Genomic DNA, 11507 nt, shown 5'->3' on the forward strand with positions numbered 1-11507 from the left:
TCCTATTGTGCAAGGACGAGGCACCAAAAACTAACAACTCTCACAATCTACCTTTGGTGTTATCTTCTTTATTGCAGGAATTCCAAGATGTTTTCCCCGATGAGCTACCTCCGGGTCTACCTCCAATACGAGGCATTGAGCACCGAATCGACCTCATCCCCGGAGCGCCGCTTCCAAACAAAGCTCCCTACCGCGTCAACCCCGAAGAAACCAAAGAAATACAAAGGCAAGTAAAGCATCTCATAGATCATGGACATGTGCGTGAAAGTTTGAGTCCTTGTGCCGTCATTCTTGTGCCAAAACGAGACGGTAGCTTTCGCATGTGCTCCGATTGTAGACCTATCAATGTTATCACCGTTCGATATAGGTACCCCATTCCACGCCTTGATGATATGCTTGATGAGCTTAGCGTTGCCACTATTTTTTCCAAAATTGATCTTAAAAGTGGTTACTATCAAATCCGCATACAAGAGGGTGATGAATGGAAAACCGCTTTCAAAACAAAGTTTGGTCTATATGAGTGGTTGGTCATGCCTATGGGTTTATCGGAAGCACCCGGTACCTTCATGCGTCTTATGCATTATGTGTTTCGCCCTTACATTGGTGAATTTGTTGTTGTCTACTTCGATGATATCCTCGTTTTTAGCAAATCTCTCAAAGAGCATGTCACCCACCTTCGCACCGTGCTACAAACTCTTCGAAAAGAGCAACTTTATGCTAATATGGAAAAATGCCTTTTTGGTGTTGATAAGCTTGTTTTCTTGGGTTTTGTAGTATCTTCTAAGGGTGTTCATGTTGATGAATCTAAGATCAATGCTATTAAAACTTGGCCCCAACCAACCAATTTGCAACAAGTGCGTAGTTTTCTTGGTTTAGCCGGTTTCTACCATCGATTTGTGAAGGATTTTAGCACCATTGCTTCACCTTTGCATGCTTTGAGTAAGAAAAATGCACCGTTTGTTTGGGGAACATCCCAAGACATCGCTTTCAATGAGCTTAAAAATTTGCTTACTCATGCCCCCGTGCTTGCATTACCCAAATTTGACAAACCTTTTGAAATTCATTGCGATGCTAGTGGTAATGGCATAGGAGGTGTGTTAACAAAAGAGAAGCGCCCAATTGCTTATTTTAGTGAGAAACTCTTCGGAGCGCAACTAAATTATCCCATCTATGACAAAGAGCTATATGCTTTAGTGCGAGTTTTGCATGAATGGGAACATTACCTACGCCCTCATGAGTTCATCATCCATACCGACCATGAAACGCTTAAATACTAAGGGTCAAACTAAGTTGAACAAGCGTCATGCTAAGTGGAGTGAATTTATTGAGTCATTTCCTTATGTCATCAAGTACATTAAAGGTAAGGAAAATGTTGTGGCGGATGCACTTTCCCGTATATGCATGCTTGTTACTCAACTTGAGTTAAATGTCATTGGCTTTGAGCACATAAAAGACTTGTATGAGCATGATCCTACTTTTGCTATTCCTTATGCAAAGTGTTTGACGCATCCATTTTGGGAACGCTACTACATCAAAGATGGATATCTTATGAGAGCTAACAAACTTTGCATCCCCGAGTCCTCTCTTCGCTTGTTGCTTTTGCAGGAATCTCATGGAGGCGGACTCATGGGACACTTTGGACGCGACAAGGCATTCGCTACGCTCTCCAAGAACTACTTTTGGCCCAAGATGTTTCGCGACGTCAATCGCTTCGCCAACCGATGCTCTACATGTCGCAAAGCTAAGTCTAAAGCCCAATCTCATGGCCTCTATATGCCACTTCCAATTCCATATCAACCATGGGAAGATATTAGCATGGATTTTGTGCTTGGTTTGCCTAGAACTAGAAATGGCAAGGATTCCGTTTTTGTTGTTGTGGACCGATTCTCCAAAATGGCTCATTTCATTCCTTGCAACAAGATAGACGATGCTTCACATGTTGCAAATTTGTTTTATAGGGAAATCTTGTGACTTCATGGAGTGCCAAAGACGATTGTCTCAGACCGCGACGTCAAGTTCTTGAGTTACTTTTGGAAGACCTTGTGCGCCAAGCTCGGAATCAAGCTTTTGTTCTCTTCGGCATACCATCCACAAACCGACGGCCAAACGGAGGTGACGAACCGCACGCTCACCACTCTACTACGCATGTTGATAAAGAAGAACATCAAGGAGTGGGAGGAGTGCCTACCTATCGCCAAGTACGCCTACAACCGTGCAAGACATTCAACTACCGGCAAGTCCCCCTTCGAGGTCGTCTATGGCTTCAACCCATTGTCACCATTGGACATTCTACCTCTACCGCTACAAGAGCGCACAAACATGGACGCGAGTGCCCGAGTCAACTTCCTCAAGAAGATGCATGGAGATACAAGGCACACCATCGAGCGCCAAGTACAACGACTCGCGACCAAGCTCAACGTCAACAAGCAACCGATGATTTTCCAAGTTGGAGATCTTGTGTGGCTACACCTTCGCAAGGACCGTTTCCCCAACGAGCGCAAGTCCAAACTTCTACCACGAGCCGATGGACCCTTCAAGGTGCTTGCACGCTACAACAACAACGCATACAAGATCGACATCCCACGCGACAAGTACTCCGTGAGCGACATCTTCAACATCAAAGATCTCTCCCCATACCATGGTGATGAGGATTTCGATCCGAGGTCGGATCTTTCCCAAGGGAGGGGAGATGATGCGGAGCATCCTACGATCATCCCCATGGACCTACCATCGTCTCATCAAGAGCCAAGAGGACCTGTGACATGAGCACGAGCTAGAGCTCTCGAGAACGAGGTGACTTCCTTCCTTAGTGATATCACATATGATCCACTCGAGACATGGCTACTACCTAAGTCCGATATGCTATGCATGATCAGGTGTCAAGAGGACCCTCCCGAAGATTCTCGTGAAGACGGACAAGCCGCCAAGTCCATGGATGAAGAGAACCAACGGAAACGGGCAAGTTCACCTTCCAGGCCCCGGACATCCGGCCCCTGGAGCGACCACACCAGCCGAAGCCCTACCGCCCGTCCAGCCCGAGCCCGGAAATCCGGGCCATGCACCAGAACCTACAGAAGCTATCGCCGCCAGCCCGGACATCCGGCCCCCAGCCCGGACATCCGGCCCCCAGCCCGGACATCCGGCCCCCAGCCCGGACATCCGGCTCCTCCTGAAGGCCCGGACATCCGGCTCCGCCTGTCTGCGCACAGTAAAGGGCCGAGGCCCATGTACCTCTTCGCCCCCTAGACTATATATACTCCATCCCCTTCCTCTTTCTAGGGTTAGCAAAGGATTAGCTCATATGTGAGATAGAGCTTTGCTCATCCATTACGGATCTCCTCCTCGAGAGAGACTGCGGCCCCTCTTCGGAGAAGATCACCTTGGATTCAAGACCCCCTCTTAGGTGGCCCCCATCAAGACCTCCTCACGGAGAAGAACCGGTTACCTTTGTATCGTCCTTTGTTGGATTTGGATCTTGTATCTTACCTTACTGTTCATCGATCTAGCGCATGTGTGATCTATTCTTGTTGGTTGAGTGATTTCTCTCGTGTTCCCCTCGTGTCTCCTCGCGTTCATCGCGTTCTTCGTAGGGATCCGCTCCTTTCGTGAAAGATCGGCCATCTAGGGTTCCACCCTACATCACTAGAGTTGTGTTGTGATATCTTCCCGTGAGTCCCTGGTCTTGATCGTACACATTTGTGTGTATGATCCGTGTACGATTAAATTGGGGGCCTCACAGAAATCAAGAAGAGTCTTGATATGATCGGTATGATCCTGAGTATGATAAAACCAATATTACTATATTATGAATATAGATCATCAAGAAGTGTCTTGATGTGAGTTGGTATAATAGTAATTTTAAATAAAACCAATGATACTATGTTAAATAAGTAGTGTCTTGACAGAGTTGGTGTGATCCCAAGTGCAATGAAACCAATGACAATATACTATGAATAATAGTGGCATTGTTCAAAAGGAAAAGGAATCAAGATCAGACATGACTAACACAAATATTGCAAGGTTTTGAATATGTCAAAACTAATGACAAAGGCTCTACCACAAACAAAGCATGAGGAACACCACATAAAGCCACAAGTGTTAAATGGACTATGCAGCTATTATTGACTCTAGTGCAAGTGGGAGATTGTTGGAAATATGCCCTAGAGGTAATAATATTGTATTATTATATTTAAATTTTTCATAATTAAGAGTTTATATTCCATGCTATAATTGTTGTGATACTGGAATATGTGATTCAGTGGAAAACTCATATGCACGTGTGAAATGATCAACGATAAAGTATAGGTTACTGGTCTTGCCTCTGAGACTGGCTCAAGTGTTGTTGATGATCATGTTTTCCAGATCTCGGGATATCGTTAAGTGTAACGATAGTTCTGAAACAACAATGAGAGTATGACGTTAGAAGAACGATCATATTGAATTGACCCAATCTTGTTTGTTATACTTTGAGATAATATCATCTGAAATCAATTGTTATAACACGAAGTGTTAGTGTGTGTTTTAGTTCCTCGGACCATGAGAGTAGCATAGTCGCTTCCCACCATACGGTGGACTTTGGGGTTGCTCACACGTCATCAGTAACACGGTGATCATAATGACAACTTACGGGTTCATCGGAAAGTTTGATAATGGACTAGATAGCTTGAGAGTGGGATTTGCTCCTTCGACGATGGAGAGTGCTTCTCGGTGTGATGGAATCCATCATTGTCTAGCCAGACACAGGTGACTATGTCACAGAGATGTCGGAATACTTCAACAGGAAAGAAGAGCAAATCCAGCAACGGGATCAATGGTATAGTGAGCATGTGCATGACTTAGGAGGATACTGATGCACCCCGGGTTTTGTGTAGTATCACAAAGGAAAGGTAACATCACATAATAACCAAAGTTTCACTCGAATGTCATTCGTTAATCATAGGGATCGATATGGACGTCCACAGTTCTACTATGGTTCATTGAACGAAGGAGTTTCGTCCATGCCTATGATTTACCGAACCTACGAGGTCACAAGATTAAGGTAATCACGATCGGCTGAATGTTAGTAGGATGAGAGTACCAAGGATTTATTTGTGGAATTTTTTCATTAAAATACGAAATAGTCCAGAGAGGAACCGAAAGCGTTTCGGGGTCACCGGAAGGGTTTCGAAGTTTATTAGGCAATACCGGGTATTACCGATAAGTAATATATAGGTGGAAAATGTTTCCGGTGATGTTAAATTATATATAATATGCTCTAGTAATTGTTAGAGGGCCTTTACACTTAATTTAATATCAATGGGCCTAAAAAGGTCAAGTGATGGAGGGAGAATCGGGCCACAAAGGCCCATATAGGGGTGGCGCCCCCTTTTCCCCTTGAGGGGGGACCGAATTGGACTTTGGAGAGGATCCTCCCCCTAGGGCCGGTGCAAGGGGAGGAGGATTCCTCCCCTTGTGTGGCGCCCCCTCCTCCCCCCAACCTATATACTTGAGGTATTGACACTATTTGATATATATACAAGTTTTGGGAGCCTCCTCTAGTTCTAGTTCTTGTTGATCCTAGTTGATCAATTAGAGCTTGACCTAGATCCTCTGATCCTCATAATTAGAAGCCCAGAGTGGTTCTAATCTCCCCCCTCTAATTCTTCGACGGTGATTAGCTCTGGACGGCGAAGCATTGCCGGATCGTGAAGACCGTATGCTTGCAACCAAGTAGAGAGGTCGTGCTTTTGGTCTTCCGTTTGAGGGATCATTCGAGGGCGATTCGCAGGATCGTCATCAACAGTTCGAGGGACTTCAAGTACGATCTACACTAACTCGTCTACTTCCACTGCACTCCGGAGTCGGTAAAGATCGTTGATCCAAACCCTATATGCATCTTCATATTGTTCCTGGGTGTTCGTAGGGCGATTTTTTTTGTTTTCTACTACCTTTCCCAACAGTTTGGGCCTAGGGAAAGGCATGGAATTAGTTTGTAGATGATGGGTTGCAGGAGTGACGGAAAACTAAACCCCAGTTTATGAGTTATTTCGTAAGGGGTTGTTTCGGATCCTTTTGTTTAATGCTATGGTTAGATTTATCTTAATTCTTCTCTTGTAGGTGTGGATGCTTGCGAGGGGGGGGGGGGTAATCATAAGTTGATAGTTTGTTCAAGTAAGAACATAACCTTAGCTCTGGTCCACCCACATAACAACTTATCCAAGTAGTGAAGGCGAGTCAACGAATCATGGTGAAAGTAACTAGATGAAATTCTAGTGTGTCCTCAAGAACGTTTAAATCACTATAAGAAGTACTTCCGACTTGTCCTTAGCAATAATAAGGATTGGGCCACCTTGCGGCACCTTTCTACTTTGGTTAGTTGTTACTTGCTACAAATTATTTACTCTCAAACTATCTTTCACAATTGTCTTAAAATGCTTGCAGAGAATACCTTGCTGAAAACCGCTTATCGATTCCTTCTGCTCCTCGTTGGGTTCGACACTCCTACTTATCGAAAGGACTACAATTGATCCCCTATACATGTGGGTCATTAGCGCACCACTTGGCCACCGACCGATTAGTTTTTCAAACGGCCGCAATACTTGCTCACAACCTCTTGGATGGTGTACCATCGATGGTTGAGCGACTTAGTCCCAGGACTGCGGATGAGTTCATTGTGGTAGGCGAAATTCTCGTGCTCATGGATCCAAGTATGAATGTTAGCCAAAAATGTTGCGCCCTTTTGCTCCGTGCCATGGCCCGAATCGATGCTAGGGGTGAATCACGCCAGTCGCACAACAACTCATCCTCCCGCATGTTGAAGCTTTCTCCTCTACCCCTCTTATTTGGACGACCACAAAATCCTCTGGAACAAGGTCGTCATGCCGTCCTGATCCTGCCTGACCGATGTATGAATCCGGCTAGCTAGGGTGCATGCCCGACAAGGTGTACGTGCCTGGTTGTTGGGCGTGCACCTCTGGCTCCAAGTCATCCACATGCTCATCCTTGAAGCAGCCTCCGGCTTGGTCGCTGATCATGCCCATCATCTCACTGCCCGCATCGTCGTACGTTGGCTCGCTTGGTTGAGACATACCAAAAGATAGAGAGCGGGCACCGAGATGCTCCACACCGGCGTTCATGATCGGACAAGTTGCAGCGATGCAGACTCGCGCAAAACGGAGCGACGTCGCGTTGACCTTGATGCAATAAGGCATGTGCCTGCCAGCGGATGGCAAAGACTGACTGCCGAGCTGTTGGGCGGTGTAGAAGTAGGGAGGCTGGTATTGTTCCTGCCAGGACGACGTGTGCATGGACGACGGTGCCCGCTTCCCAGGCCCTATCGCCCTCCTACACCCCGTCTACGGCCACGCTCGCAGCCCACGCCGTCCTTATTTTTGTCGGCCGCCTCTTTATCCTTTGCCTTCTTTTTGTGGCGACATGCTTGCCGTGTCGTCCAGTTGATCTTCCGGGCAACCGTCTCGCTGACTTCCCCACATTCATCGTCTCCGGTAGCTTTTCGTACGGGTCCATGCGATGGTAGTGATGACGAAAAAGGGAAGGAATTGGGTGGAGAGCTACGAGATGGTAGCGGAGAGCCGAAGATTGCGAAAACAGTGCCCAACTCCAAATAAGTAGGCTCCGCCTCGGTTTTGGGTGGGCCGACGCTGTCTGAGTCCTACGTGGCGGGTGTTTGAACTCCTGCAAGCCTCTTGGTTTGCTTTTGGTTTGTGAGAAAACGGACACTCGGACTAATCTGCGGACAAATACAAGACAATTGGATGGCTTGTGGCGTCTGGACAACTCTGTCTGAATGGTTGCGGGAGGTTTGAGGTGTGCGTTGAAGATGCCCTTATGCCATTTATATGGAAACACTAAAAATCCAACGTCATATTTTTAGGCATGGCAAATCTAACATTTTTCATGACAATTTATATTGCGGCGAAGATGACAAATCTAGTTTGCAAGCACAACAATTTTTTTATAGAAAAATGAACTGAGGCAGATTTGTCATGTTTGCCAACTAAACTTGTCCTCGGATAACATAATTTGCCATGAATGTTAGATTTGATATGGTTCAAAATCCGAGGTCAGATTTGCACCGGAGTCCATTTATTATGCGTTGGGTTGGGGAGGTGCTGTGTTCAGTTCATTCAATTCTATAATAGTACAAGGATTGTTTTGTAAATGTAGCACTAGCACATCTCGTCTCTTCGTTCCTCACGCAGTGGCCCACGAGTCCTTGGTGCAGCAGGTGCGGACTGGGATCAGGTGACATGCCTACAGCATGTCACGTTGCAACATGCGGCCTCCCATCCGCCCTCCAATCTCCATCCAACGTTTCACAATGATCCAAGGCAAAAAAAATCCCAGGCGATCAGACTACACAGGCAAAATGCATCAGACTACTGTTTTCAGAGTTTGTTCAATAGAATCACCAACTTTTCAGTCATTATACAGTACAAAACAGCAGCTATTTTTTTTTTACCGAATTTGCATAAATTAAATTTCAAACCTAGCTATACAAAAAAAAAAACTGTATGCAAACAGCAGTCATATAGCAACAAAAACAGCAGTAATTTAACAATACAAATTCAATACCACTTGATTGAAATTCAGTATTAAATTTCAAACTTAGCTATACAAAAAAAACTGTATGCAAACAGCAGTCATATAGCAACAAAAAACAGCAGTAATTTAACAATACAAATTCAGTACCACTTGATTGAAATTCAGTATTAAATACTATCTCACGAGTTCCATGCTAGAACAGATAATCATCATGATCACCACCATGTACAAAATATTATCTAAGGAGCTTCCATGCTAGAACAGATTATCATGGTCAGCCGTCAAGAGCTGGGTGAAACTCATAATATTATTGCACTCTTGAAGCACCAAATTTACTTCTTTGTTGTTGTCATACTTCTCGACTTCTACTTGAGGCTGCACACCATCTTTTTTCTTTTGTTGCACACCATCCTTCTTCCTTTGTGGCTGAGAACAAAAATCACTGGAATTAGTTAACAAATGAGCAATAACAACATATCATGTACCAATTGCAACTTACCTTTTCTCCCTGTTTTGTTGGTCCTTTAGTTACTCTGTGCTTCCCCTTGAGTAACTTATCAAGCCAAATTTTCTATCTCCTTAAGTTCTTTGACTGAACCTCTTTTTTCTTCAGCCGTGCAGATCTAAGCAACTCATCTACTTGCTGCACATTTGGGTCAACATTCTCTTTGTCTTTACATAGTTCATTCATGGCACTAGTGGATGCATTGAGTAAATCATGTATATGCGGAGCGACGGAATCAAGTGCATTATCCAATAGAATACAACATTGTGGAGAGTTGGCTGCTTTTTGTGCCATTTTGTGAAATTTATGAGACAAATCCTTGTATCGAAGTTCAGCTTCCATTTTTGGATTTTCTACCACATTCCTTCCTTGTCTATCTTGTATACTTCCATTGCGAGCTTCTCTAGTCCACCTCTTCAAGACATAATGTGCCGGCAATGTCTTTATGTTCATCAAATCAAGCACTTTTAGACCATGTGCACACAAGATTCCTGTCCTATTGAACATCCCACAACTACATGAAACCGTTTTGGTCAAAGGATCACCTATCACTATGCGCTCCTCCTCAAACTGTAAATCTCCATGCAACCTCGCAATAGCAACAGCAAATCTTTCATCGAACATCAATGCAGCACCAAAAATGGTTGTTTTTCTGAACTGGTTCAGCCCAAGAAAAATACCAAATGGCCTATACTCTTTGTTTGTGCCAAATGTAGTGTCAAATGTGACAACATCGCCAAAGTGTGCATAGTCAAGTAGCATTTTAGCATCAACCCAGAATATGTTGGCTATATGCTCCTCACTATCCAACTGCAAATGGTATTGGAATGCTGCATTCTCAGCCTGCTTGTCACGAAAATAATTCAACATACTTCCAGCCTGTCCATAAGCCAACTCCCGCTGCCGCTTGCTTCGCAAATGGTTCTTTCGGTCACGGTAAGTGTGACCAAGGTTGTTAGGGCCACCAACTAGACGACAAGCATACTCATGTGAAGCTTTTGGCATAATTCCAGAATCATCGGCTGTTTCTATCTCGAAAGCTTGCACTTCTGAAATCTTCCTTTGTGATGCTAACAAGTGGCAGGTTTGTGGCAATTGAAGGCGGTGATTGTGCTCCAAATCAACTTCGGTGACTTCAAAATTGTTGGCAACTCGATCATATGTAACAATCACATGAGCCTTACAATTGGTTCTTGTTTCTGCTCTAATACGCTTTGGCTCATGATCTGTTTGGTTTTTCCTTCGATGGCCTTCATTGGAACAAACAAACCAGCGTGAAGTAATCACACCATCACATCTGCTTTTGATTGTGGATCTTTTCCTCACATCGAAGCCAATGTGACCCCCATAATCTACCCAAAACTCCCAAGCCTCTTCCGAATCTCTGAACCTCATACCAACTTTGGGTGTCCTCTTTCCAATTTCTGCCATTGCACAACATTCAATTCTGCCAAACGAAAACAAAGTATATAAATTAGTGGACTGCAATCTTCTCGGTTCCGGTAGCAAGGATGGTACAACATGTCAAGACATATCTGTATATACATGTCAGGATGGTACAACAACTCATATATAAAAGATAAATTACTCACACTCACACTGAATATGATGATTCAGTATGCCATCTAGTTTACATAGGAAAAATGATGGATCCAGAGTTTATCCATCCTTAAACTTTTGTTGTGGCGTTGCTAAACAGATATCACATATTTTTTTCCTTGACAAATAAAGAGACCGAGGGATAGATTTAATTACAGTGGACGCTACACCAAGGCTTCAGTCAATTATGTCCAGGAGAGGGCACAAAAAGGTGTACTGTTTCCAATCTACGGAGTAATCTGCAGTATACTATGATAAATTAGTGGACTGCAATCTTCGCCATTGTTGCAAACTCATAGAACTACACACAATTTAACTTGTTTTGGTGCAGCGGTGATATTGATGCAAAGTCATAGAACTACACATATTATCAGTTAATTCTGAAACGAAACTAACCCAAACCGTGCTAACTCTGAACCCAAACTGCACAGGCATCAAACTGATGTGAAGGAAGAGGAGAGGCGACCTGGGAAACCGGACGTGGTGGTCAGGGTGGCGCTCCTCCGTGGACCGCGGCGGCAAGTCGCTGCTACCCGGCGCACGACGGCGCTCTTCTGGTTCCCCGGCGACTCGGCGGAGCTGGTTCCCGCGGGGGCTCGGCGGCGCTGATTACTGCCGCGGCGAGGCGGAGCGCTTCACTGGGGCGGCGGCGGCGCGACCCTGCGGGTCCTCCTCGGCGGCGGCGCGGCCCTGCCTGTCCTCTGCGGCGGCAACGCTCGGCGCCAATCTCCCCTTTTCCCCGCCACAAATTGGTTCCGAGCGGGCAGACCACCACGATTTGGTCCAAGTCTGATCGCCTGGTACTTTTTTTGCCTTGGATCGCTGTGGAACGTTGGATGGAGATTGGAGGGCGGATGGG

The 11507-nt window shown here is 45.1% G+C and overlaps 1 protein-coding gene across 1 annotated transcript; it reads right to left on the reverse strand.

Annotated features, from left to right (window-relative positions):
- Positions 1 to 8588: 8588 nt before the first annotated feature.
- LOC123052758 (protein FAR1-RELATED SEQUENCE 5) lies at positions 8589 to 11417 on the reverse strand. The gene is made up of 3 exons (XM_044476093.1): positions 11115 to 11417; positions 9044 to 10496; positions 8589 to 8970 (listed from the first exon to the last, which is right to left on the reverse strand). The coding sequence occupies exon 2, from the start codon at positions 10478 to 10480 to the stop codon at positions 9116 to 9118; it is 1365 nt and encodes a 454-aa protein (XP_044332028.1). The 5' UTR covers positions 10481 to 10496; positions 11115 to 11417; the 3' UTR covers positions 8589 to 8970; positions 9044 to 9115.
- Positions 11418 to 11507: the final 90 nt, after the last annotated feature.

This window comes from Triticum aestivum, chromosome 2D (assembly GCF_018294505.1).
Source record: "Triticum aestivum cultivar Chinese Spring chromosome 2D, IWGSC CS RefSeq v2.1, whole genome shotgun sequence".
Lineage (NCBI taxonomy): Eukaryota > Viridiplantae > Streptophyta > Magnoliopsida > Poales > Poaceae > Triticum > Triticum aestivum.